The sequence below is a fragment of the Puma concolor genome, chromosome D1 (genome assembly GCF_028749965.1).
Source record: "Puma concolor isolate L17-30 chromosome D1, mPumCon1.1.hap2, whole genome shotgun sequence".
Lineage (NCBI taxonomy): Eukaryota > Metazoa > Chordata > Mammalia > Carnivora > Felidae > Puma > Puma concolor.
Window position 1 is genome coordinate 3,991,127 of NC_141676.1, and position 27,782 is coordinate 4,018,908.

A 27,782-nucleotide genomic window follows, 5' to 3' on the forward strand; every position below is an offset into this window, starting at 1 on the left:
GGCTCAGCCTCAGTTTCCCCACCTGCACGGGGGGAGGGACGGGTGCTTGCCTGCCGGAGCAGAGCTCAGGTTGGGGGACAGGAGACCGTTCGAAGGGGCACCTGGGGCAGATGGACCCATGCTCTGCCTGGCCAGCGCGGAGCAGCCTCTCCCGGGCGGGGATGTCCACCCCGCCACCCCCAGAGCCGTCCTGGCTGGCTCCCTCCAGCTGCTCCAGCCCCTCTAGTCTCAAGCACGCACAAAATCTCCGAACTTACTCTTGTCACATGCACCCCGGGCAGGGGACCTCACCTCCCGGAGCCCTGGAGTGCCCCTCATGGGGGAGCAAGGCTACCTGCTCCGTAACGGGGAATGAAGACCAAAAGCGATGGTGGCCATTGGGTTGGCTGCCACCGACTGCCAGGGACCCCTGTGCCACCACCGTGGGCCGGCAGAAAAGAGGAGCCCAGGAATGCGTACGGGTGTATAAATGTATGTCCCCAGAAGCCACCTGGTCCCAGAAATCTCACAGATCAAGCAAGAAGGGGGGAAGGAGAGGGGCTTTCTGGGCGGGGCGGGGGGGGCGGGGAACACGGCTGCCCTGACGTGACCCTTTGTTCCTTTGCCAGGGGAGGTGTGCGGGGCCGCGAGCCATGAGCGGAGCCGTGAGGAGTCTGGACTCGCCGGGCCTGGAGATGGTGGGAAACTGTTCCTGGGAGGCCCATCCCGGGGACAGGAACAAGGCAAGTGCTGGCCGGCAGCAGAGGGGGTCCGGGCACCGTCGGGCCAGGTGTGGTGGGAGAGGCAGACGGAGCCCAGGACCTCCTCCCCCTGCACTCTGCCGCCCGGGCCCATCCTCTGTCAAAGGACGAACAGGTGGGCGGCAGGCCCTCTGGACCGTGCGGCCCCCCAGGCCTCCAGTGTCCTCATCAGTGAGACAAGCACGGGGAACCGAAGCCTCGAGTCCCTCCCTGTGCAGACCCTGTGCTCCGTTACCACCTTGACCGGCCTTGTTCCGCCTCTCCCCCGTGGAGACGGGGTGGTCAGCGTTTTCCCGTGGCCAGTCCCTGCCAGGAGGCCCTGAGACGCTGGCTGCAAGGCGGCGCTGATGTCGTGTGCCCCACGGAGCACCACCTGCTCCGGGCCACCCCGTGAGGCCAGGGTCTGGCGGTCCAGGCACCCACCGGGGCCGAGACCCTGACGACGCACCAGGCCAACACCCCTTCTTCTCTTCCAAGCCCCCTACTTCTCTGAGGTCCTTGAGAATTCTGGAATTCCCTTCTCAACCCCAGGCGATACAGTCTCCAAATTGGAGGGACCCCTCGAGTTTACCTAGTACGACCTCCTCCACATTCGAGGAGACCCAGGCTTGCGATGGGCCAGTAACTAGACTGGGACGAGCCCCGAGGTCTGAGCAGAGGCCGGACTCCTGCCCGGGGCCCGTGTCCCCTAGCCTCCTCCCATAGTGACCACCGTGGAGCAGCAGCCACGGGACGCAGCGATGGGACTGGCTGGGGAGAAGTCTCCAGAAATCTCCAGAGAAAACCAGAGCCCCGGGAGGGGGGCCAGGCTCCGGGGCAGGCATTTTACAAGGCGGGATGTGGCTGGAGATGGCAGCCACGTGCCCCGTGACTCACCCGGCCCTCCCGCTCTGACTCCAAGGAAGGGATTGCAGACTTTTTCCAGCCTGGAGAAGCACTGAGTGATCCCTCTGCGTGGGCTTGTCTGGGCACCGGGTCTTACAGATTCTGGGTCTGGCGCCCCAGCCGGGGGCGGGGTGGGGGGTGGGGTGGGTGGCACTGCTCCATGGCCTGGAGCAAAGCCACCAACAGGAGAGGCTGAGCAAAGAGGAAGCCAAGGGGCTCGGTGGCTGACAGACAGACAGACAGAGATGCTGAGCCAATAAATGTACCTAGAGGATGATGCGTGGTGAATAGGCCGCCCTTGAAGAGCTTGCCCTGACCTCACAGAGTCTCCCCAAGTTGGGCCAACGCCCTCCGGCCCCTGCTTGCAGATTCCCCTTGACCGGGGCCAGGACGGAAAGGCTGTTACGGGGGATCAGGCCCCAGCTTTCTGGCAGAGCTGGGGGCCATCCGGAAGGTGGCAGAACGCTCCAGCCTCCAGAACCTGTTTGTTTTCTTTGGGAGGGAGTCACGAGCAGTGGGAACGAAGGAATGCCCGGCGTTGCCCCGAGGTCAAGGGTCAGGTTCAGGCTCTGTGGGAAGGGTTAGTGATATCTTCCCGGGCTGAGAGAAGGCGGTGACAGCGCTCTGGGCAGCCTTGTCACTTGGAATGAGAGGTCAAAATGACAGCCCGAGAATGCATCCAGCCTGTAGATGTGTTGTGTTTGGCCCACAGGATGTTTTTTAAATGCAAACATGTAGAGATCAGGGAGGTTCACGCTACAACCCAGAGTTCTGGCTTCTCTGGGGAAAGGGCGATGGGGCCACCGGGCCCACGGTCCTGTCCCCCACCCCCCCAAAACCCACCCCCCCCAGCACCCACCAGCTGGAGCAAAGCCCACCTTGCTCAGATCTGCCGCCCCTCCCCCATCGTCGCAGGGGACCCACCTCGCCCAGACCCAGCAGGCAAGACAGAAACCCAGCCGGGTGTGCTCAGGCAGCCACAGCTTGTTCAAGTATCAAAGTGCTTCCCCAGAGCATAAACAGCTGTGGCCTCCAGTGTCTCCCCCTCCCCAGGGAATCCCTGGCCCGCACCGAGACCATGATCCAGAAACCCAGAGCCTCCCTGGCCCCCCAGGGGACCGCCTCTGATTCCCCAGGCCTCTCCGATCCCATTATGGGACACAGTCCTGCTCCAGTTAGGGCCAGGGTCCACCTGCGCTTTCTCCCTGTGCACCTCACGATAGGCTCCTTCCCAGAATTGTTGGAAAGCAGGTTTGCAGACATCAAGCCCCCTGGTCCCCAAACAGCCCGTACCCCTTAACAAGGACATCCCAGGACGGGGTTGGTGCCATCCCAGGACACGCGGTCCATTCGCACATCCCCCCGGCACCTCGTGACATCCTCTCCGGCAACCGTTAGAGCCACCGTGAGGTCCGGGACGCCGCGTGGCCTTTCCGGTCGCGGCTTCATTGCCCTGCAATCTGGAAAGGTCCCCCGGGCTTTCCTCACCTCTCGTGACGAGGACACTCGTGGCCCAAAGTCTGTTCCGACAGGTGGGCGATCGGGTGCCTTTCCGGGGGACTGACGTCGCCCCTGTCGGCCCTCTCCAGGCTGCTAGCCGCAGGCTCTGCGACACCGCGGCGCAGAGCGGTGGCACTAGGCGGGAACGGGGGTGGCCTCTGCTCCGGAGCCAGCCGCTCCGCGAGCCTGTAAGCAGGACCCGGCACGCGGGCTGCAGGTGCGGGGGGTGGGGGCGGGGCCCAGCCAGCATCACAGGCGTCTGCCCTCTGCCCCCCGCACAGATGTGTCCCGGCGTGAGCGAGGCCCCGGCGCTCTACGGCCGTGGCTTCCTGACCATCGAGCAGATCGCCACGCCGCCACCGCCGGCCGTCATGGACTACATCTTCCTGCTCCTGTGTCTGTGTGGCCTGGTGGGCAACGGGCTGGTCCTGTGGTTTTTCGGCTTCTCCATCAAGAGGAGCCCCTTCTCTGTCTACTTCCTGCACCTGGCCGGTGCTGACGCCGGCTACCTCTGCAGCAAGGCCGTGCTCTCCGTCCTGAACACGGGCGGCTTCCTGGGCACGTTCGCCGCCTACGTCCGCGCCGTGTGCAGGGTCGCGGGGCTCTGCATGTTTGTCGCCGGCGTGAGCCTCCTGCCGGCCATCAGCTCGGAGCGCTGCCTGTCGGTCGTCTTCCCCGCCTGGTTCTGGCGCCGTCGGCCCAAGCGCCTGTCGGCCGTGGCGTGCGCCCTGCTCTGGGCCCTGTCGCTCCTGGTCACCACCGTCCACAACTACTTCTGCGTGTTCCTGGGCCACCGAGCGTCCGGCGTGGGCTGCATGCACATGGACGCCTTCCTGGGCATCCTGCTTTTCCTGGTCTTCTGCCCGCTCATGGTGCTGCCCTGCCTGGTGCTCATCCTGCACACGGAGTGCAGGGCCCGGAGGCGCCAGCGCTCCGCGAAGCTCAGCCACGTCGTCCTGGCCATGGTTTCGGTGTTCCTCGTGTCCTCCATCTACCTGGGGGTCGACTGGTTCCTCTTTTGGGTCTTCCAGATCCCGGCCCCCTTCCCCGAGTATGTCACCGACCTGTGCATCTGCATCAACAGCAGCGCCAAGCCGGTCGTGTACTTCCTGGCCGGGAGGGACAAGTCACAGCGGCTGTGGGAGCCTCTCAGGGTGGTCTTCCAGCGGGCCCTGCGAGACGGCGCCGAGCTGGGGGAGGCCGGGGGCGGCACGCCCAACACGGTCACCATGGAGATGCAGTGCCCCTCTGGGAACGCCTCCTGAGAGGCCAGCGCCCGGGGGGGGGAGGCAGGGACCGCGGCCTCCAGAGACCTTCTGCCGCAGGACGGGAGCTCGGCCACCACCCCGGGGCCCAAGTGCAAGGAGAAAAGTCGCTTCCTGCCCTCGCGCCTCCTTCCCCGCGGGCTGGAGGAGCTAGGGGCCACCGGGAGACTGAGAAGCCACCTGCAAATGGGCCCCGACAGACCCCCCCCCCCCGCCCCAGACATTGTCCTCGGCGCCCAGAGGCCTACTGTATGGAAGTCACCCTGGGCTGGCCAAGGGGAGGCGGGGGGTCATCCAGGCCCGTCCGCCTCCTGCCCCTTTGAATCTGCCCTCCTTGAAAACGACACAGCCAGCACGGTCGCCCCCGGGGTCAGCAGCTGTGCCCCTGCTAGGGCACCTGTTCTCTCCATTCCATCCAGTCCAAGCAATGTCGGGGAGCCGACCTGAGCGCAATGGTGCTACCTGGGAGAAGGTTCTGGTTAACCTGCCTTGGAGTTCGGTCTTTCTGCACACAACGCCCCAGCCCCCGTCCAGGAATCCTTTGGGGACTTTAATGGGGGCAGAGGGGCGGTGGTTTCTGGTCATGGCAAGCAGCCTGCCGGGACGGAGCTTGGGCCAGCGTGGACAGATCACTCCCTTCTCGGACTTCATGCGGCCAGCCCCGGGACCCCCTCCGGAGGGCAGGCTGCCATGTGCCTGGTCCTCGGGGCTTGGCAGACTGGCCAGCAGCCTCTGGGCTCCAGCCCCCGCCTGGGAGCAGGCGCTGGCTCGACCCGGCCACCCCAGCCCACCTCCAAGCACAGTGGCCCTGTGCAGCCCATGCAAGTTGTATGGAAGCCAATAAATGTATATCAATAAACATTTTATATCGTGCACTGAGCAAGGCTCCCTGCCCTCGGTCCCGTCTGTGTTCTTCCGCGGTGAGGGCGCCCTTCAGCGCCTATGGGCCCAGATGGCCGCCTGGCCATGCTGTGCCCCACCCAACCTGCTCTGTACCCCAGCTCTTGTGTCCCCTCCCCTGGCTGGTCCGTCTACACCTCCGGGATGCCCCCTCCCCTGGCTGGTCTGTCTATACCTCCAGGGTGCTCCCTCTCCCGGTAGGGTTTCCACCCCTCTGCCAGAAGGGGCCTTGGTCAGCCGCACTGTCCTCTTGGCTAAAGCCTGTGCCCTTTCTCACCCGTTCTGGGCCCCCCTGCTCCCCTTGGAAACACTCCTCATGGTCCCTAGTCACTGCCAGGCCTGGTGCCGGCTAATGCAGTCCCTGCCTGTAAGGCCCACAGTGTGTCCACACAGGGGCTCCCCGGGTTGGGCTGCTGATTCCATCCCTGTCCGGGATGCACCCCTCCAGGGTGGGGGCTGGGGGTGGCACCTCCCTACTGCCCAGCAATAGGCTGGAGCCCCTCCCAGGGGAGACTTCAACTAGAGCCAGGCCAGAGGCTCCCTGACTGCCCCCCCCCCCCCGCCCCCACCCCTGTCCTCCAGCCAGCGTCCCAAGAGGCCCGTCTTAGGCTCTAGGTGTCCAGCCTGGGATCCCAGCCCCGTTTTGGGGAAGCTCTGGGGGGATTCTGCTCACTTCACGGGCCCAAGGAGAGCCCAGGGCAGAGAGCAGGGCCCCTGTGCGCCGGCGGCCGGGAGGGGGAAGGGAGGGGGCAGGCCGGGAGGGGCTGGGAGGGGGCCGGTGGCTAAGGGAGAAGCAGTACCTCCGGGCCCGCCCGGCGGCCAGCGTTCCCCCCGCAGACCCTGGACTCGCTCCCAGAGCAGGGGCCACAGGAGCCCCCCCCGGGTGGGCTGACCCCCAAGTGCATTTCTTGGTGACCGGGCCCCCAGCTGGCCGGACTCATCCCTCCCGGCCTCTCCAGGCCACTGCTCCCGTGCCCCCCTTTCCAACAGACCCGTGCTCCTATCGAGGCAGCTGCTCTGCAGGGAGAGACGCACCCGTGTCTGCATCTGTCTGTGTCCGTGTGTCCGTGTGTCTGCGTGTCTGCATCCACGTCTGCGTGCCCGCGTGTCCGTGTGCCCAGAGGCAGAGGAGCCTCAGGGGGTGGGGGTCAGTATGCCTACCTCTTCCGCTCCCCAACCCCCTCCCCCCACACCCTCCCCCACACATCCCATCCCCCCACACCCTCCCCCCACTCACCCTCCGACGCCCATCCCCCCACCCCCATCTCTCCCCACCACTCCACCCCCCAAACCCCCCCCACACCCTCGACACACACACTCCCCGTCACCAGTCAAAGAGTCCCCGAGGAGCAGAGTTGGGGGCCTCACATCTGACACCCCTGGGGACTCAGAAGCAGGTGGGGTCCTGAGGACACCTGCGGGGGGTGGGGGGGGTGAGAGCAGGACCCCCTCCCTGGAAAAGCTTCCAGCAGCCGGCCTCCAGGCGGGTGGAGATGCCTCCAGTCCTGAAGGGGGCCCAGGGGTTCCTCAGGAGCCCCCACCCAGCCCCGAGTCCGCTGCCGGGAGCTACCCACCCCCAGGAGCTTGGAGCCGCTTCGCTGCCCGGGTCCGGCCACAGAAGCTCAGAACCCAGGCCCGGGCCGGCAGGTGGGCGGGCGGCCCTCACTCACTGCAGGGCCCGGGCGTCAGGGAAGGGCTGAGCCCCTATGGGGAGGCACATCCGCCTGAGCTGGGTGGGCGCCAGGCCTGGGAGGCTGGGGGTGAACTCTGGGGATCGGGCCTCCCCCAGCCTCTGGCCCCTTCTCGGGTGTGGATCGATAGTCTTTCCAGGGAGCGTGCCTTCTCCTCCCCCTCCAATCCCCGAGCCTGGACCACCTATCCTATCCAACCTGCACATCTAGCCACAGCCTGGACCACCTCGCTCTGTGCTAATGGCAGAGAGGCTCACGGCCGCTTTGCTCCTGCCTCCTGGGGTATTTAATTATTAAAAGGGCCGGGAGGGGAGCTCGCTGCGGGGTGGGCCAGATGCACCTTCACTACCTACCCCTCCCCAGGCAGCTCAGCTGGGCCCACCCCCAGCCTCCTTCTTCCTGGGTGTCTCTGGTGAAGGCAGGAAGCGGAGGCCCCGAGCGTCACGGGAATCCACCCTGGAACTGTCTGGAGCAAGGGGTCTGGCCATCCTCCCCCGACAACCTCTGGTGGGCAGCGTTCAGCGAGCGGTGTCAGCGTCCCTGGGGAGGAGCTCGCAGGCAACGAGGAACACTTGTCTCCCTGCCCCGCCCCCCAGCGGTTACCAAGCCCGACTTTCTACCACCACGGGCTATGCCTATGCGGGCTACACGGGGTGGGCGGGTGAAGGGGCCGGGGTTGGGCTGCGGGCCGAGCTTTCCCTGGCGATCAGTGCAGAAAGGTGCCAGCCGACGAGCGCACTCCTAGAAGACGCAAAGGACGCAAAGGGGCCAAATCTGGAAAGTCAAGAGCAAGTCCCAGAGGGACAGGGGGCTGCCACCTATAAGCTGTGGGGCATGGATTTTGTCACATACCGGGCACAGGCCTCAGGAGCTAAATCCCTGGTGACGCACGGGCAGCAGCAAGGTGGACAGGAGGCAGCAGGGTGGCCCCGAAGGAGGGACATTCAGGGGAACGGCCTATCCCACGCACTGGGGACTATTACGGATGACATAGTAGGCGCAGCGGGCCCCGGGCTAAGAGCTCCACCTGCAAAACCAGTGAATCTTCTCAGTAGGGCTCCAAAGGACTGCCCGTTCGCACCCACTGTGGAGCCACAGTCATCCTCCAAAGGCTCAGTGGCCCCGTAAGCCCCCGCCAGCAAAGCACTGAGAGTTGGGGGTCCAGGGGCGCCGCGTGGAACAGACAGGACAGGCCCGTCACAGCCCGAGTTCAACCCAGGCCGGCCCATCGCTCGAGACCAAAGCCGGCGGGGGGCAGCTCAGGCCGAGGCCCAGGCTGCTGGAGGCTGAGGCGAGCGGGACATGGGAAAGGGACGCGTGTCCAACAGACAGCACAGTGCCCGGCCGGACAGCTGACGCCTCTTCCTGCCTTCATCTCCCCTCTTAGTGAGAAGAAACGGAATGCCTCCCTGGCACCCGCCCAGCTCTCCCCGAGCCCCCGCCAGCTGTGGTTTCGAGATGATTGGGGTTGGGATCTTGGGCCAGAATTTTGAAGGGCGATATCTTTTCCCACATGCGCATCTCGGTTCAGGATCCTCCGCCAAGGCGACGGGTTTTTCCCAGGAGGCACGGGGTTCATCTGGAAGGTGGGACCAAGGGATGGGTCCGTTTATGGTCCCACAGAAGGGGAGAAGCCCAGCCCGAGGAAACGAGCCCTTCGACGTGCCGGGAAGCTGCAAAAACACGCTGCACAGATCTTCCCGAACGGGGGCAACTCGGAATGCGGGCAGAATTCGTATGTTTGGGCCCAGCGGGCGCTGGACGGTAGCCAGTGGGGCCTAGAGAAAACAACAGGGCACAGTTCACAAAATGAACACTCGTGGAAAGTTCTGCCCCAGTGAGTCAGGATGCCAGCGCGAAGTTTCCTGGCAATTCCAGGGAAGGCTTACCTACTCAGGAAGGTTTTGTGAAAAACAAAAATCTTTGTGACGGATTGAATTGTGGCCTAATTTCCACGCGATAAAATACACCCATGGAACAAATAGCACGATGACCTTTGACACGGGTACGAACGCCCACGTCCTCACCAAATCAGTACGTGGAATGTTTCCATCCTCCCCCAAGAGAACATTGCCATCGCCCCCCACGAAGATGTCCCGGTGCCCCAGAGCACCCAGCCCCACCCCGCGACGGCCCCGCCCGCAGCCGGAGACGGCCGCTCGCCTCTGCTTTATGCCAAATAGATTCTAGATCAGAGATCCGCTTCATAGGCAGATGTATTCACTAACCGGCCACGCCTCTTGGTGACCAGTAAAGTAACAGAGGCCAAGTGTGATCCAGCTTGGGGTGGGGGCGGGGAAAGTGTGTGTGTGTGTGTGTGTGTGTTTAAGGAAGTCGACTGACTCACCCACCAGGGACGCTCCAGAAATGATTTCCGCTTCAGATATAGCTGGATCTGGAGCCTCAAGTGGTGTTCTCAAGGGTACTTCTCTCCCGCTTCGCGTTTATTCTCAACGAATAAACGAAACGGCCGGTAACCAGCAGCTCCTGTTTCCATCCCACAAATTCAGCAGCCCCCGCAGACGGTCCCTTTCCTCGTAACTGTAAGATGAGTCCCAACGACTGTGCTCACTGGCCCGCAGAGCCCCACGCTGTCCCCCAGAGTGGGGCCTGGGGGTGGCGAGGGGGGCAACTCACCCAAACCCCACAGGCTGAAAGCAGGGAAGAGGTGTGAGCTCAAGGGAAAACCTGGGTGTGTCGGCAGCAGGAGACGCGGACAGGCAAGGTGGCGAGCGCGGGCCGTGGTCCTCCTGGACACCACCACACTCCCTTCCTCCCCACAGACGATTTTAAATGCTCCTACCCAAAATCTGTAGCTATACTGTGCGTTCTCCTCTCCCCCCAGAAGAGAAGGAGTCCAAAATCAATTCCAGGGACTGCCTCCTCAGCACTGGGCCCAGGATCGGTGGGCTGTTTGCGTCTCTCTCCTCCGGATCCGGAGATACATCCTATGACAAATGATCGCCACCCTCAAGACGCACAAGTCACGGCAGAATGGCTGTGATCCTTTAAAAATCCCATTTGGGAAAGGAAAGAACAGCAACCACACGCAATGGGCCCATAGGGTATTCCATACTGGACGGGAAGCAGTAAGGATGTCGGGCAGCCAGCCAGCATGCTAGCCAGAATCCAAGATGGTGCCCATCATCCACTTCCTGGTATTCCCAGCCTCATGTAACCCCATACTGTGAGCGCGGACTGGACCAGGAAACTTGCTTCTAACCAACAGAATGGAGCAACAATAATTAGAGATTGTGACATCCATCTTGCCAGCAGACTCTCCCCGCCCCCGCTGGCTTTAATGAAGCAAGCGGCCATATTGTGAACTGCCAAACTAGAGATCTCCCCATGGCAAGGAGCTGAGGGCAGCTTCTGGCCAACAGCCAGCAAGGAACTGAAGCCCTCAGTCCAACGGCCAGTGAGGAGCTTAATCCTGTCAACACCCACGTGAGCTTGGAAACTATCTTTCCCCAGCTGAGCCTCTTGGTAAGACCCCCAGAGCCTACATCCCGATGGTAGATGTTTGAAGGCTTTGGCTCTGGCCCTACAGGGTGAGCCATCTGGTGCCGAGTTGGGGGAATCTCTGACGACCCAGCCCTCCAAACTCTGGCTTTTTTTGTTTTTTAACTTTCTTTCCCTGTCATTTTGCTTCTGCTTTCCGTCAGCTCCCTGAGCTAGTAACCAAAACCAGACCCCGTGGGGCGCCTGGGTGGCTCGGTCGGTTAGGCTTCTGATTCTGGATCTCGGCTCAGGTCATGATCTCTCGGTTTGTAGCATCGAGCCCTGCGTGGGGCTCTGTGCTGACAGCATGGAGTCTGCTTGGGATTCTCTCTCTCCCTCTCTCTCCCTGCCCCTTCCCTGCCCGTGCTTGCTCGCTCTCTCTCTCTCTCTCTCTCAGAACAAGTAAATAAACTTTAAAAAACAACCCAGATCCCCTGTTGAGTCATGGTCCTTGAAGCCAAAGCCTAGTGCAGGGTGCGCCATCATTCCGTGTCAAAGACTCCGCTGTCCCCCTGGCCTCAGAGGACGACCTCCGCGAGACCGCAGAGCGTGAAAACAATCGCTTTGGGTGGAGAAGTGGAACCCGCCTGCCTCCTGATGCGCGCGGCCTGACGTGACCAGCGGGGTTGAACAGTCCTCACCGTCACCCCCAGAGCCCGGCCACACTGCAGGAGAGGGCTTGTGACACGCCTCTTCCAGGCACGGGTGTCTCCACCGGTTGGGATTCTTGGCTGCAAGTGACGGAATCCCCACGGAACGCAGAGTCACGTGACCGGCTCGCATCACTGAGAGGTCCAGGTGTGGAAGGGGGTCTAAGAGCACCTGGTCTGGGCACCCGGATCCAGGGAACGCGTCGATCAACCCATAACTAATCAAGAAACGTGAGCCATTTCCGTACCTGCCAGGCACTGTTCTGGGCACAGAAGGGTCACGAACGTGAGCATTTCTGCCTTCCGGAAGCTCGTGTGTTCTTGGGTGGCCTGAATGTGTCTCTGGGTCTGAGGCCCTGTGTTTCTGTCCTGGCCCGACCTCAGGCTATGCCTTGCCCCCTGGAGGTCAGAGTCCACCACGGCCCCAGCTCAGCAAGACCCGAATAAGGGCTTGGGCCGGTCCAACTCTTCCTCTGAGACCAGGAGGAGCACAGCAGAGGACCCTGTCCTAAGTCACCTGTTAGTGACATATGGGGTTGGGGACCGTTCCAGCATCTGACCTCCCCACCTTTCCTTTCTCCCTTCACATTTCCTTCCAAAGCCGAGGCCCAAAGTCTCCCACACCTACCTCGCCTTCTCGTCAGCACGACAGCTCCAGGCCTCAACCACCGGCCCCCCGCCGTGTGCGGTCCCCCCAGCAGCTGCCGGGTCCCGCGGGTCACCTGGCACACCAGGGGATACAGGGGCGAGGTCAGCCTCCACCCTGCCCTGCGGGGGACTCAGTTTTAGGTGGGGAAAAGGTCACCAATCAGGGCCGAATTGATCCCCCCCCTCTTGCCTCGTGTGGCAGACGAGATGCTTCACCTCCGATTCCCGCCGGGAGGGGACATGAGCTGGAAGGGATTCCATGAATTCCAGGGAGGACTTGCACACTCGGAGGGGTCACCACACCACACAGCTCCCCAGCTAGTAAGTGGCAAAACTCGGACTTGAGATCGGGTCCTGGACTCGGGGGCCAGGGCTCCCTCCTTTGCACCGTAAGAGTCTCTCCCCGTGCGGACAGCTGTGCGGGCATAATGGCCTCTCTCCCGGCCTCTTCCCTGCACAGACCAACATTAACTCCAAGATGACGGGGCCTGCTGATGCTCTGAGGTCTCTGTGGCTGTCCCACATGGGACGGGGGGGGAGGTTCTGCCAGGAGGGCACAGGAGAGGGGTGAACCTCCCACAGCTCCTTGCGGCCCCCAACCGCCTTCTCCTTTCCCTGGAGCCGGGGAGGCCACGCCCGACCGGGCCATCAGCCCCCAGCCTCCCGGTGGGTGGGGCAGGTACCTTCTGGCATTTCTTTTTAAATTTTTTAAAAATATTTATTTATTTTTGAGAGAGAGATAGAGACAGAGACAGCGCGTGAGTGGGGGAGGGGCAGAGAGAGAGAGGGAGACGCAGAATCCGAAGCAGGCTCCGGGCTCCAAGCCGTCAGCACAGAGCCCGACGTGGGGCTCGAACCCACGAACTGTGAGATCACGACCTGAGCCGAAGTCGGACGCTCGACCGACGGAGCCACCCAGGCTCCCCCCTTCTGGCATTTCTACCTCAAGCTCCCCTTCCAGCACCTCAGAGGGAGCAGAGTGAAGGTTCTTGGGGCGTCGGGGGCAGAGGACTCCTCTGAGGCCGGGGTGGGGAGCACCCAGGGACAGCTCAGAGCAGCCCTGAGCGGGTTCCGGGCCAAGCGGAGATGCCCCCAGGCACCGGAGCCGGGAGGGGCAGGCCGCCCTTCCCGGAGAGCCGAGCGCCACGCCAGGAGCAGGTGAGAGCCTCACGTTTTTACTGTCTGGGTGGCGGTGACAGGCGATACCTTGCAACTCGCCCCCTCCCCCCACCCCCGGGCGAGAGTCCCCCCTCTGCCAGGTGCAGCTGGATGCCGGGGCGTGCCTCGACTTCTCTGGGCCTCCGAGCCGGCACCTTCCAAATAGGACGGGCTGATAAAGCCTAGGTGACAACCCTTCAGAGTGGTGACCCGGGGGCGTGCCAAAATCATGTCTTCTTTACCATTCGGAGCTTTAAAAATTTTTTTAATGGGTCTTTGTTTATTTTGAGAGAGCGAGAGAGAGCAAGAGCGAGCGGGGGAGGGGCCGAGAGAAGGGGAGAGAGAGAGAGAGAGAGAGAGAGAGAGAGAAGCCCGAGCAGGGTCCGCGCCGATGACGCACAGCCTGACGCGGGGCTGGATCCCACAAGCCTCCAGGACCACGACCTGAGCTGAAATCAAGAGTCGGACACTCAGCTGACCGAGCCACCCGGGCGCCCCTTCCGTTGGGATCTTTTAAAATAAGACTGCTGGGGCGCCTGGGTGGCGCAGTCGGTTAAGCGTCTGACTTCAGCCAGGTCACGATCTCGCGGTCCGTGAGTTTGAGCCCCGCGTCGGGCTCTGGGCTGATGGCTCGGAGCCTGGAGCCTGTTTCCGATTCTGTGTCTCCCTCTCTCTCTGCCCCTCCCCCGTTCATGCTCTGTCTCTCTCTGTCCCAAAAAAAAAAAAAAAAAGTAAATAAACGTTGAAAAAAAATAAAATAAGACTGCTTTACCACCTCGTGTGTGTGACGTAGCGTGTGAAGTACAAAGAGAGATGGGCAAAGTTCGCGGGGAATGACACGCTGCCCTAAGTCTGCCGTGGTGTAGACAAAAAGTGAAACAAGGCGGGAGAGGACAGGGGTACAGAAGCTCGCGCCTCAGAGACTAGATTGCAAACCATCACTGTCAGCAGAGGTCACCCGTGGAGAGGCTCCAGTAGACGCAGGCCTGCCCGAGGGGCGCACGGGCCCCGGACGCACCAGCTGAACCCCAGGACAAGCCCATCAGGGAAAGGCGGCTGGGAGAGGAGAGCATGCTCCCTGTCTGTTCTCAAAAGGACGCTAATCCTATCAGAGGGAGCCCCCGCCTCATGACGCCATTGACCCTGACTCACCCCTTAGGGGCCCAGCCCCGACGGCCGCACTGGGTGGGGCTTGGCGCTTCAACGGATCATTTGAGGGGGTCACAATTCAGTCAGGGGGTCCTACAGACACCCAGAGGTGTCTGGACTGGGGGGAGGCACAGGGCTGGGGGGCCAGGGGCCGAAGGCCAGCAGTGTGCCTCCTGCCCTGTCCCCTGTCCCCTCGGCAGGTATACGCCTGCGTCCTCCCTCCCCAGGAGCGTGGCCCAAACACATCTCACTTCGTGTGGGGTCGTGTGGATTCTCCTTCGCCGAGCCCTGCGGTGGGCCACACCCAATCAGTAGCGGCTGCAGAGGGGGGCGTGTGTGAGGGTTCTGCTGGCCGCGGAGGGGCCGGCGGAGCAGGGTCCCAGCCCCTGAAGGAACCCCAGACCGTCCTTCACGGCAACCCCTCCACCTGGCCTCTCCCAGCTGCCCCCCCACCCAGCCTCAGTGCCTTCCTGCCCCGCCCCCCTGGGTCCCCTCCTTGTTAGGCACCCCGCCCAGAGGAGGGAGGAGGTAACCGTGTCTGTGGTGTGTTTCCTCTCCCAGACTGTAGTTCTGTGACGACAGGCCTTGTCTGTCGCTGTCATTGCTGTATGTGTGTGCATGTGCTGTGTGTGTGCACATACGTGCTGTGTGTATATGCGCGTTTGTACTATACGCATATGTCTATGTCTACGTATTATTTCACGTGTGCATACACGTGGATTTGCGTGTGTTACGTACATACGTATGGAGCACCATGTATGTATCTGGCACACAGTGTAAGTTTGATAAATATTTTTTTAAGCTTATTTCTTCTTGAAAGAGGCAGAGACAGCACGAGCAGGGGAGGGGCAAAGAGAGAGGGAAAGAGAGAGAAGCCCAAGCAGGTTCTGCGCTGGCAGCACAGAGCCCAACCCGGGGCTCGAACTCACAGACCCTGAGATCACGACCTGAGCCGAAACCGAGTCAGACGCTTAGCCGACTGAGCCACCCAGGCGCCCCATGTCTGGTAAGTACTATTTAAGCTCGTGTGGCATCGGAGGGAGGGCGTTCCGACCACAATGACAGGGCTCCTCTGGGGGTTGGAAACTGTGTGTTGTGGTACCACTCTAGGAGGCCAGAGCCCAAGAAGTCCCCGCTGCTCAGAGAAGGGGGCTCTGCACAGAATGCCGCTAGGAGGGTCTCCCTGCTGGAGACCGCAGGGGGGTGGGGGGAGTGTGTGAGCAGAGCCGGGCACCGATCTCAGCAACTAAAGCCCCAGATCTGCCACATTCACAGGTACTGAGTTTACAGATACTCGCATGATGCCACATCTCCAAGCCAGCAGCGCCATCAAAAGCCTGGTCCTGGGCCAGAGAGATCCCGTGAGTCCCCCAACAGAAGCCAGTGCCAAATGTGCGGGAGCAAATCTAAGCGTTAAAAATGAAGGGGGCCACAACCTAACAGGTACGCTTGACCAGGGTAACAGGATCATCTTGGATTGGTACCCACTTCCCAAAGTTTCAAAAAAGGTGAAGTAAAGAGAAAATGACAAAACTCATTGGTAGCAGGTCAAAATATTTGTAGTGCTGTGAAATGTGTTTCTAACTAATTCATGGAAATTTACATTTTAAATATTTTCAGTGGTTTTCCATTTGTAAATACTTAGGCAAGAACAATGACGTCACTGCTTACCAAAACTCATGAAACGTCTAAAGAGATACTCAGTAGTGCATCTATAACCCTAAATATTCATTAGAAACAGAAGAACGCTTGAACATTGCCTAAGCATCCAATGCAAGACGCTGAAAAAAAACAATCATAAAGTAAATCCAAAGACAGTAGAAGAAATAAAAGCATCAGTTAAGGAATTGGAAGCAAAAAAACAACAGAGATGATTTTTTTTTAAGTTCTCAAAGAAAGCAAACCTCTGGCAAATAGATTTTTTATTTTATTTTATCTTATCTTATTTTATTTTAATATTTATTTTTGAGAGACAGAGAGATAAAGCGAGAGCAGGGGAGGGGCAGAGAGAGAGGGAGACACAGAATCCGAAGCAGGTTCCAGGCTCCGAGCTGTCAGCACAGAGCCCGACGCAGGGCTCGAACCCACAAACCGTGAGATCGTGACCTGAGCCGAAGTCAGACGCTTAACCGACTGAGTCACCCAGGCACGCCTGGATTTTTTTAAAAGGAGTGAGCCCACAAATTTAACATGGCAGATAGAATTGAGGTTTTAAAAATTAGAAGAGACGACCATGTGGAGTATTGAGAGGATTATACCAATAAATGTGAAAACAGAAAGCATGAATTATTTTCCAGAAAAATACTACTACCTACTCTAACTCAAGAAGAGATTGAAAGTCTGAATAAACCTAAAGCATTAAATAAATTGGAGTTGCAGTTTTCTTTTTACAAAGCCATGCATATCCACTAACACATAAAAATCGCCAGACCAGATGGTTTTACCTTCTGCCAAATCTTCAAAGAAAGATAATCCTTACATGATACAAATTGTTCCAGAGGGTAGAGAAAAAGGCAATCTCTCCAAGTCATTTTATGGAAACCACTATAATTTTACAGCTTTGGAATAAAAAGACAAGGATAGCAGCAGAAGGGAAAATTACGTGCCAATTTCACTTAGGGACACGGGTTAAAATTTTCTAAATAAAATCAGGACGCGTGGTGGGGGGGCGGCGGGGAACCAGAGCAAACTAGAAATGGTCTATCCTAAAAATATAAGGATGAATAAACAGCACGGAATGTATCACTATATATTTGCCACATGGACAAAAGGAAGAAAAAAAGAAAGCGATTAAGTAGATGCAGAAAGAAAAACTGTGATAAATTCTATTATTTAAGATTAAAACTCTCAGACAACAAGGAAGGGAACTTTCTCACCTTGATAAAAGACAATACTACGAGCTCAGAGTACCCATCACATCTGATATAGAAACTTTAAGATTAGGGAGAAGACGAGTGTGCCTAATTCCAACCACTGCTCAGCAGAGAACTAGATGCTCTGGGCGATGCTATAAGACACGAAAAAGAAATTAGATGGATGAGGACAGCTGCACAGAAAAGCAAAACAGTCAACAGAAAACCAATAGCATGGTACAATAAACCAGCTCGTTTGCCTGATTAACAAAAACGACACAAAGCAACAGTGTCCCTCCACACCAGCAATAATCAAGAGAAAAATATAAATAGAGGCATTCCTATCTCCAGCCACAAGGGAGTAATGGCACTGGACCAGCCTTCCCACTCTAAACAAGCAGAAAACTGGGGAAAACATAAGACACAACTGTTTTCAGATATTGGACAAGAGGCATCCTGGGCATATGAACTCTGAGAGAAGACAAATATAAGAGGTGAACCCTGCGATCACCCCGGCTTTCTGCCGGTGGGGGCGGGGTACTCTCTGGACAGTGTCACGGGAAGTGGGAGAAGTCAGGTGTAACTCGGTGGCCTCCCTCCCTGAAGGATCAAACTTCATGGAAATGGCCAAGAACAAGTACAGAGTGGCTGTCAGCTACACAACACTCAGAGCGCACATGAAGCTATATATATATATTTTTTTTTAAACACACACACACACACACACACACACACACACACACACAGTAAAGAAACAGAGAAACCAGAATGGAGAGTTTTAAAAGAGTCCCATGTGTAAACGGGAACTTGACAAGTCAACAGGGAAAAGACAGGCTGCCTGGGAGACAGTTTTGGGAAAACTGGCTCATAATTTGGAGGAAAAATCGGGCTGTATCCTGTCTTTATTCCACATAAAAATAGTTCCAGCTGGATTCAAGACCAAACTCTAAAAGGGAAAAAGTATAAAAGTAACTAAGGAAAATATAAGAGGATATCTTTTTCATCCAGGGACATGGAATGACTTAACAATCCAAAAGCCACAACATTTCAGGGTGAAAATGTATGGGAGTTGATTGTATCAAAGTTGAGCGTATCTGGCCACTCATGTTCACCACAGATAAAGCCACCACACTGAGGCTAGCTCTCAGAGAATGACACCCGCAGTGTCTAACACCAGCAAGGATCCAGACTGCTGCAAATCAAGACGGAAAGGAAAGGGGAGGAAACCCAACTGAAAAATGGGCAATCACTGTGAACAGGCAGTTCGAGAAGGGGAGCCCCGGGGTGGCAGGTAAATGAACCAATACTCAAGTTCACTGTCGTCAGTGAAGTGCAAATTTCAATGTCGGCAAAATCTACCGTGCCACCATCGTGTTGGCAGTTAATGAGGAGAGTGTGTGATAGCGAGTCTTGGTGAAAGAATGACGAAACGGAATCCTTCCTGTGCCGCAGTGGAAATGAAACTGAAACAGCCATCCAGGGAGGGAAGCAAGAAATATTTAGTGAAGCCAGGCATGCACAGGTCCTGTGACCCAGAACCCCCATTCCTCGGACACCCCAGAAAAATCCTGAGCCAGGGTCAATGGGGCCAGGCATGAACCTGTTTAACACAGTGTTTCAACGATCCTGGAAATGAAGAAATGGACAAGATGGGGCCAATGTACATTATAAAACAACAAACTACTTTTCCACACGGCCACCTGCAAATATCCTAAAAACGTACCGTTGAGCGAAGAAAAACTGCATAAATTCTTTTTTTTTTTTCAACTTTTTTAATTTATTTTTGGGACAGAGAGAGACAGAGCATGAACGGGGGAGGGGCAGAGAGAGAGGGAGACACAGACTCGGAAACAGGCTCCAGGCTCTGAGCCATCAGCCCAGAGCCCGACGCGGGGCTCGAGCTCACGGACCACGAGATCGTGACCTGGCTGAAGTCGGACGCTTAACCGACTGCGCCACCCAGGCGCCCCCCAAAAAAACTGCATAAATTCTAAATCACAACAACACCCGTGTACATTTAAAACACTTAGAGGCGGGGCGATCGAGGCTCAGGTCACGCGTGATCTCATGGTTCGTGGGATCGAGCCCCATCCATGCTGAGCAGGGAGCCTGCGTGGGATGCTCTCTCTCCCTCTCTCTGCCCTCTTTCACTCTCGCTCACATGCATCTGCATACTCTCTCTCAAAATGAATGAATGAATGAATGAATGAATGCAGCTTCTCATTAAAAAAAAAAAAAACAGGGGCGCCTGGGTGGCTCAGTTGGTTGAGCATCCAACTTCGGCTCAGGTCATGATCTCGCGGTCCGTGAGTTCGAGCCCCACGTCAGGCTCTGGGCTGATGGCTCAGAGCCTGGAGCCTGCTTCCGATTCTGTGTCTCCCTCTCTCTCTGCCCCTCCCCCATTCATGCTCTGTCTCTCTGTGTCTCAAAAATAAATAAGTGTTAAAAAAAAAAAAAAAGACTCATACAAGAGAGCCTCTTAACTTGACAAAGTGCACGTTGAACAACTTTGGGTGTGTGTTCCACGGTGGAGGGGGTAGGATGTGGCAGAGCCAGCAGGGTGGGAGCCAGGGGAGTGGGGAAGGGGTCCAGCCTCCGGGCCATGGCTTCTTGCAAACAGAACCTGGGTGAGAGCCCCGAAGCAGGAAATTCAGAAGTCCCTCCGGGCCCGAGCGACACAGAACCTCACGCCGGTCCATCTTCCTGCCACAGGATGAACCAGACTCTGAACAGCAGCCAGATCCGAAAGGCCACCGCAAGCCGCCCCGGGGGCGGACCCGCTGGCCGTGGTTCCCGTGGTGCTGAGCGCCCTGGCCGTGTGCACCTGCTCGTGCGGCATAGCGGGCATAGCGGGCAACGGCACGGTGGTCTGGCTGCCGGGCTGCCGAGCGCAGAGGACCCCCTTCTGCACGTACATCCTCCACCTGGCCGTGGCCGACCTCCTCCTCCTGCTCTGCACGGCCTCCATGCCCACTCTAGACACCCCCCTGCTGGCCCGCGAGGCGCTGCAGAGAATGAAATACTTGGCCTACACCCTGGGCCTGAGCCCGCTGGCGGCCATCAGCGCACTGCCTCTCTGTCCCCTTCCCCATCTGGTACAAGCGTCATCGGCCCCAGCACCTGCCGGCTGTCAAGTGAGCCCTGCTCTGGGCGCCGCCCCTCCTGATGAACGCGCTGGCCTCTTTCTTCTGCGGCAAGTTCTGGCACCTCTGGGAAGTGCAGTGTTTCGTGACGGACTCTGTCTTCCGCGTCCTCATCATCGGGTCCTTCACATGAGCGACGGTGATCCCGTCCAGCGCGACCCTCTTCGTGCGGGCGCGGGGGGAGCACGCGGCGGCGGCGGCGGCCCCCACGACTGTCCGTGGTCATCCTGGCCTCCGTCCTGGTGTTCCTCGTCCACGCCCCGCCCCTGGGCATCCGCTGGTTCCTCCTCTACTGGCTGGACCTGCCCCAGAGGACGAAGACTCCGTTCTCCCACTCGGCGCGCCGGTCCTTGCCCGCGAGCAGCAGGGCCAACCCGGTCCTCTACTTCCCGGTGGGCAGCCGGGGCCTGCGGGAGCCCCTGGGGGCCGCGCTCCACTGGGCGCTGAGGGAGGAGCCCGAGCTGGAGGGGAGGGAGACGCCGTCCACCGGCACCAACGAGGTGGGGGTCCGAGAGCCACCGCGCCCTACGGGTGTGCATGCCCACCCTGCCCGGTGCCTGTCCGGCCTGCCGCCGATGTCCCCAAAGGCCCGCCTCTCGCCCCGTTGGGGCCCCTCTCCTCCATGCCAAAGCCCCCCCACAGCACTGCCTGTCCCGGGTCTCGCAATGGGACCCCGGGGGGAAGAAGGAATTCAATTTCGTTGTCTGCGGAGGACCTCCCGGTCAGAGGGCACGTGTCAGCTTTGAGGCCTGGCTGCTGACAGCCGAGTCTCTGCAGAGGCTCTGCAAACAGGCAGCGGGCACCCATCACCCATCTGAAGGCGAAAGCACGCGCTCCCGGCCCCCTCCGCTCCCTACAATGACGTCTTTGTATGGGAGGCAGGATGTGCTTCCCGTGACCTTGTGGCCGGACGCTGGGCCTTGGGCATGTGCCGGGGCCACCAGCTGACCACAGGGGCGAGGGCCCTGTTCCGCCTTCCACCAGGTGTCCTGCCGACCACCTCCATGACCACCGTCTGCAGCCGGTCCACTGTGTCCGTCGCTGATCAAACTCCCGCTGGCCGTGAGCCATGAGACTGCCGCATCCTTCACGTGGCCTTGGCCAGCACTTGACCCCTGGCCTTTGCCTTTGGGTCACCTTGCACTACTGTCCCTGGCAACCATGGCCGGTCTGTTTGCTTTCTTCCGGGAGGAAGCTGGCTGGAACCAGGAGAGCCTCTGTCTGGCCTCACTGGAGATGCACAGTCGACCTTGGTGAGGCTGTGCCTTGGGAGCTGGGGCGGGGGGGGAGGTGGAGAGGGGGGAGAGGGTGACGTGCGTCCTGGAGGCAGCTTCGTCCCACAGACCCGCATGGCCAACAGAGCAAGAGTCTGTACCCCGACTGATTGCCCCTGCCACATCGTTGGAAACACTTCTCCCCTTGTTGGGCTTTGGCCCTAGAGAAAATTCGGGACACACGTCAGCATGCTTCCTCCCTCACCTCCCCCTTTTCTTCCCTCCGTCTCCTGGTTCCAGAACAAAGAGTGGACACTTGTGTTACTTTTCCTACCGTGCAGTGTCCAGCCTTGTGGCTGGGGAGCCTGGGCGGAAAGGGCACGTGACAGGTGGTCCCTGCGGAGCCTTCTGGAGCAGTTCCCCATCTCGTCCCGAAAGACAGGCTGCAAGCCAGCCGGGACGGAGTTCCCGTCCTCAGAAAGGGAGAGAAAAGGCGTGAATAATCTATAGACTGTCGCCCTGTGGCAGCAGATCTCCAGGTCTGTGCCCCCCTGTCGCAGGAGGCAGGAGAGTCCTGGGAGTGAGGTGCATATGTGTCTGGGCCTGGGATCCACCGCCCCGGCTCCCCCTGGGCACTCACTGACCCGAGCCAGAAGGAGCGTGTGAGCTCGGAGCGCCCTCGGTTTCCTGGGTCACCTGCCTTCCCACCTCGAGCCAGCCCCCCAGGTCTGCGTGCCCCAGGGAGGCCTGTGGGGTGGGCGGCAGTCCTTTATCAGTCACCGCAGCCATCTAAGGGAGCACCCAGTACTGGTACTGGCCTTGCATGCCATTAGCACTCAATAAGTGCTCATGCGGCTAATAACCGACACCTGTCCAGTGCTTTATAGCAGGGGCGCTCAGAGAAGCCAAGTTTCGTCCAGCGTCACATGGCTAGTGCTCAACCCGCACGTCTCCACCACAAACCCCATTGCTCTGTGGTCCTTCTCCGAACGTGGCAGTGACAGTGGCCGGTGAGAAGCAGATGGTTGATGACGAGGACAACCTCGCCTCTCGGGGCAGCTGCACGTGGGAGGGGAGGAACACTGGAGATCGCTCACGCGGTCACGTTTCGGTGCCACTGTCAATACGGTGCATCACCTGGGGCCGCGGTCACCTTCTACCCTGACTTCTCCTCCGTCTCTCTCCGCCTCAGGCCAGGGGCACCGGTGGGGCCACAGGTATTGGGGGGTCCGGCTAAGGAGAGGTTGAGCCTGCAGCCTGGGCTTCGTGGGGGCACAGGGGTGCGGTTCGCGGTCGCCTCTGCGTGTCATTAGGCCATCGCGAGCCGAGCACCACCAGCCACGTGGCGGTAGTGGCTCGTGGAGAAGAAACAAGATTGGGCACGCGCAGGACCAGAAGCTCGTCTGTGGGAAAGGCCTCCAATCATCGGACGCAGAAAACTGGATAGGTTCTCACCTGTTGGGACTCTGCCCGATCCCGCAGCACATGTGATCAGAAAACAGGCCATACCCTCTCTTTTGACGGGAAATGTGCGAAACACAATGTCTCCGATGTCCTGCCTTTGGAGGCCTGATCAGGAGCCAGAGCGTGAACTACAAAGATGTCCACACGTACGGGTGCGTGTTTCGTGTGCCCCGGCCGTCAGTGCTTTTCAATGAAAGTGATCGGTGAGTTATCTCTCTGTTTTCTCTACAGAGAACACTACCAAATCTGCAGGAATGAGAACTCTGGGGCCACAGGGTTGGGGCCGGGGTACGGGAGGCGAACCTCGCCTCCGCCACATGCTGCCGTGCGGTCTCTCTCATTCTTTAGTCGTGCATCTCGGAAGCGGGAAAAATACACGTGCCCGTCTCGTGGGTTTGCCGAGGGGTCGATGAGGCGATCATGTTGGGTTCGGCTCTATCTGGCACACAGCAAGGACGCAGGGGTCGTCACTATTTTTGTGCATGGACCTTTGGGAGAATTGGAGGTGGGGGGTTGCTACGCAGCCTCCGATCCCATTCCTGAGGAGCCCGCAGTTCGCTGTTGGCGGACTGTCTGTTCCTCATTGCAGGAAGATGTGGCTCATCAGGAAGTCCACCCTTCCAGAGACCCCGGGTTTCTCTGCGTCTTTCTACTGGTCCCCACGGCCCCAGAACATGTAAGGGGCTGGCCTGGGACCTAGCGGGCCAGGCCGACTCTGTCCCAGGACTCTGAATTTTGGGCAGCAAAACAAGACAGGAGAAGCATCTGGAAACCACCCATCCCCACCAGTGGCAACCTGACGTCGCCCTGAGATCTTGTTCTGATGCCTACTCTGCTCTGATGCCAGGTTTTCCAGTCTGTGTGTTGATTACGGAGGCTCTTCCGCATCTTTCCAGCTATTTCTATCTACTACTTAACTTGGCCACAGTGGGGGCCTGCTGCCTGCAACCACGGACACAAGAACCATCAGAAAGAGCGTTGCACGTGCAGACCCTCCAGTTAGTAAACGCGGGGAACTGAGAACAGAGACCCCATCCCCACCCCGCCCGGCCGAGATCGTGAGGCCCGTAAAGCTTAAGCCACGGGTCTGTTCCAGCCTCCGTCCTGGAAGGGGGTCCTGCAACGTGTTCAGGTGGCTGTCTGCGGCTATGACGGTGCCCCCGTGGCACCCAGGACACGAAGGAGGTAGGGGTGGAGGAGAAACATACAGGCCAGAAGCCAGTCTGTGGGGGATTCATCCAATCAGATGAGGACCATTGTAAGGGGAAGGACCCGTTCTCAGGGCTTTGAAAATTCGGCAAACAACCAGAAAAGCAGGACAGATGTCATCAGAGCGGTTGCCAAGCACTTCAGAGTTCTCAGTGGGTATGGGTTCTCCTCTCGAGTCCACCTTGTAAATGTAATGCTTTAGTGCACACGCCGACTGGGCTTTTCCTTTGAAAGAGCTGAGCACAGGGGCGCCTGGGTGGCTCAGTCGGTCAAGCATCCGACTTCGGCTCAGGTCGTGATCTCACGGCTTGTGAGTTCGAGCCCCGCGTCGGGCTCTGTGTCTCCCTCTCTCTCTGAGTCTCCTCTGCTCGTTCTCTCGTTCTCTCTCTCTCTCTCAAAAATAAACATTACAAAAATAAAAAGTAAGATAAAATAAAGAGCTGAACACAAGGCGGGGATGGGCTCTCCTCACAAAGCCGCTCAAGTCCTCTGCTGTGGGTACGGTGACATTCTCAAGACTCCAAGCTACATTTTGGAGCTGAAAGGAAAGCGTGGATTGCAAACAAAAAGAAAAGATTTTTCAAACTTGGAGGCATATTTTGGAATATTTCCCCCCAAAGAGTGAGAATTTATAAGCTTCTGATTTAAATGGGTAAGAAGGGGACCTTCTTGGGTTATCTCTAATCTTGTTTATTTGTGAACAATTAAGAGAAAGTTCAGATTAAAATAATGGACTAGGTGGGGGGCCCAGATGGCTCTGTTGGTCGAACGTCCAACTCTTGATTTCGGCTCAGGTCATGATCTCTTGGTCACGGGCTTGACCCCGATGACAGTCTCCGTGCTGGGTGTGGAGGCTGCTTGAGATTCTCTCCCTCTCTCTTTGTCTCTTTCAAAAATTAATTAAAAAAAAAATGAATGGACTATGAGACAGAAGGGGTAAGGATAAATATTGAAGTCAACAGCCATAAGTTTGCAACTGAGAACTGAATTTAACCCAAAGTAATTCACCGAGAGGGAGAGATCCTTTTGGAAAAGAAGAAATCAAGAGCCTACTGGATTTCTGATAATCCGGTTAATGATAATCTCCTAACACACTGGGAAATAGTTACGTTCTGTGCCGATTTAACATCAGCGACGGCAGCTGAAAGTCGTAAGTCACCACGACAGCAAAGAAAGTGAGAAGAAAACTATCAACGAGCATCATCCATTTCAGATTAACCGCCATACAAGAAAACTGGGCGTGCCCTGAAACTTTACTATCCGTGCATGAAAAACAGGACAGATGATCTTCCCAGAGTTGATAACAGTCCTAAAAATGTGCAGAACCTTACCAAGAATGAGTTACGAAACTACGAAAAATCTCTTAACTGTTAATAACACAAGACAATTTTGGGGGTCGCCTGAGTGGCTCAGCGCCCGACTTCGGCTCAGGTCATGATCTCGCGGTCCGTGAGTTCGAGCCCCGTGTCGGGCTCTGTGCTGACAGCTCAGAGCCTGGAGCCTGTTTCAGAATCTGTGTCTCCCTCTCTCTCTGCCCCTCGCCTACTCGTGGGCACATGTGGGCGAGCTTTCTCTCTCTCTCTCTCTCTCTCTCTCTCTCTCAAAAATAAATAAACATCAAAAAAATAATAAAAAAAATAACACAAGACAATTTTTGATCGACCATGCTAAAAAAAAAAAATGAGCTCTCTCTCAGTTCTCTTTCTGGAAATCTTTCAAAACTGCGGACATATGAAAAAGCTATCAAAGAGCGTGCAGCAAAAAATGGGTAGAAAAAAACAGTGCATCTGTTTTCCTGTGTTTCGCATTATTTGTGGTACTTGTCGCCTTTAAAAATCGACAGTTTGCTGCGATTTCCCTTCCCGCTTGAAAGACTCATCGTTGGATCTAACTTTGAATTTACGATTTTGTGTTCTTTCTCAGAAGGGGCGTCCCCCTCTTGTTGATAAGCTTTGGTCCCCACAAAATCTGTCCCTGGATGGAGGACAGAGGAATTCCCAAACTCCAGGACGGTGAGCAGGGGGGTGGCCACAGAGCCACTGCCAGAGACCCCCCCCCCCCCCGAGAGTAGGCGGGAGCCCCGGGACCACAGGGCAGGGGGGCTGCTTCCGGCAGGACAGGATACCTCAGGACAATTCAAATCTCTGATTTCTTGATGTGAGATCCGGACTGAAATTTAGGGACCCTCTAGGTCAGCGCTGAAAGAAATCTTTTTCTTTTTTTTTTTTGGTAGCCGGGAGGCCGAGACTGACCTGGGGGAACCACAGAAAAACAAAACTCACGATGCACTCTGGCAACTGGCTCAATCAGAACTTCCGTCGGGGGGCGCCTGGGTGGCGCAGTCGGTTAAGCGTCCGACTTCAGCCAGGTCACGATCTCGCGGTCCGTGAGTTCGAGCCCCGCGTCGGGCTCTGGGCTGATGGCTCGGAGCCTGGAGCCTGTTTCCGATTCTGTGTCTCCCTCTCTCTCTGCCCCTCCCCCGTTCATGCTCTGTCTCTCCCTGTCCCAAAAATAAATAAAAACGTTGGAAAAAAAAAAAAAAAAGAACTTCCGTCGGATTCACACTTCACGGGTCTGTTATTCAGCCAAAGGGCAGGTGCTGACCCCGAAAAGCCAAACTCTGTGAAACCACCCACGGGCTTCTCCCGCCAAAAGGTTTCCCTCCTCCCCCGTCTGGGGAGGCCTCCAACCTCCCCAGGCCTCTGTTGCAGGAAATCATAATCCTCCCGCCTCCCCGGTGTGGTCATCCCTGCCTTGGACCAGCCCCCCCCCGACCTGAGCCAGGCCGGGACTCCGTACTCTGTATGAGTCAACTTCCGGCTGATCTGTGTAGGAATGGGTCTGGGGGAGCGCTTAACCGAGGCGGGCACAGAGCCCCTCAAGACCCAGTGGGATGTGGCCGTGCGCATGGACCCGTGCCACACCCTGCTTCGGATGCTGTGTCTCCTCTCTCTGCCCCTCCCCTGCTCATGTTCGCTCTCTCTCACTCTATCTCTCTTGCACAGATAAATAAACATTAAAAAACTTCTTCCATAAACAAAGGGAAAAGAACACTTCAGACCTACCTTCTTAGCAACTTTCAAGTTCACGATACGGTACCGTTAACTCCGTTGCCACACGGGCATCACACCCCCAGGACTTACTCGTCTTGTAGCTGGACGCCTGGGCCCCTTGACCAACACCCCGCAGCCCCCAGAGCCACCAGTCTCCGCTCCGCTCCTGGGAGTTCAATGCGTCTGGATTCCACGTGTAAGTGCGGCCACATGGCACTTGGCTTTCTGTGCCTGACTCGCTTCGCACGATGTCTTCCAGGTTCAAACATGTCGCAAACGGTAGGATTTCCTTCTTTTCGTGGCCGAACAATATTCCCCATGTACCCCATTTTTAAAACGCATTCGTTGAGGCGCCCGGGTGGCTCAGTTGGTTGAGCCTCCGACTCTTGGTTTCAGCTCAGGTCACGATCTCACGGTTCCAAGGTTCAAGCCCCGCATGGGGCTCCCCAGCGCCAGTGCAGAGTCCGCTGGGGATTGTTTCTGCCTCTCTATCTGTCCCTCCCCAGCTCGCACTCTCTCTCTTTCTCAAAATAAATACACAAACTTAAAAAAAGTTAAACTAAAACAAGATCCAACCTCCTCGTGGTTTTCCTCAGTGGCGGCTCCTGATGAGTGGGGGGAAGGGGGCGGATAACGTGGCATCTTCAGCCACAGAAGCCAGAGGGGCCCCTTCCTGAAAACGCTTCATTTCCTCGCCTCACACAACTAAGGGGTGTAGACATGGCCCTCACTGGGTTCAATGGCGTCCCCCCAAAAATTC

The 27,782-nt window shown here is 58.0% G+C and overlaps 3 protein-coding genes across 3 annotated transcripts in view; 2 read left to right on the top strand and 1 right to left on the bottom strand.

The window, feature by feature from the left end:
• IGHMBP2 (immunoglobulin mu DNA binding protein 2) overlaps positions 1-27,782 on the bottom strand; it is a 96,817-nt gene that overhangs the window by 18,951 nt on the left and 50,084 nt on the right. The window lies entirely within an intron of this gene.
• MRGPRF (MAS related GPR family member F) lies at positions 588-5,269 on the top strand. Its single transcript, XM_086676662.1, has 2 exons — positions 588-722; positions 3,407-5,269. The coding sequence occupies exons 1-2, from the start codon at positions 633-635 to the stop codon at positions 4,388-4,390; spliced, it is 1,074 nt and encodes a 357-aa protein (XP_086532788.1). The 5' UTR covers positions 588-632; the 3' UTR covers positions 4,391-5,269.
• MRGPRD (MAS related GPR family member D) lies at positions 19,542-21,155 on the top strand. Its single transcript, XM_086679304.1, is given in 5 exon segments — positions 19,542-19,566; positions 19,673-20,003; positions 20,005-20,259; positions 20,261-20,613; positions 21,067-21,155. Coding segments are annotated over 5 exon segments (1,053 nt in total).

Bases quoted from the DNA above. Each gene is read 5' to 3' on its own strand.
- MRGPRF (XM_086676662.1), top strand. From the start codon at position 633: ATGAGCGGAGCCGTGAGGAGTCTGGACTCGCCGGGCCTGGAGATGGTG. The intron at 723-3,406 runs GCAAGTGCTGGC...CCCCCCGCACAG, and splicing joins ATCCCGGGGACAGGAACAAG to ATGTGTCCCGGCGTGAGCGA.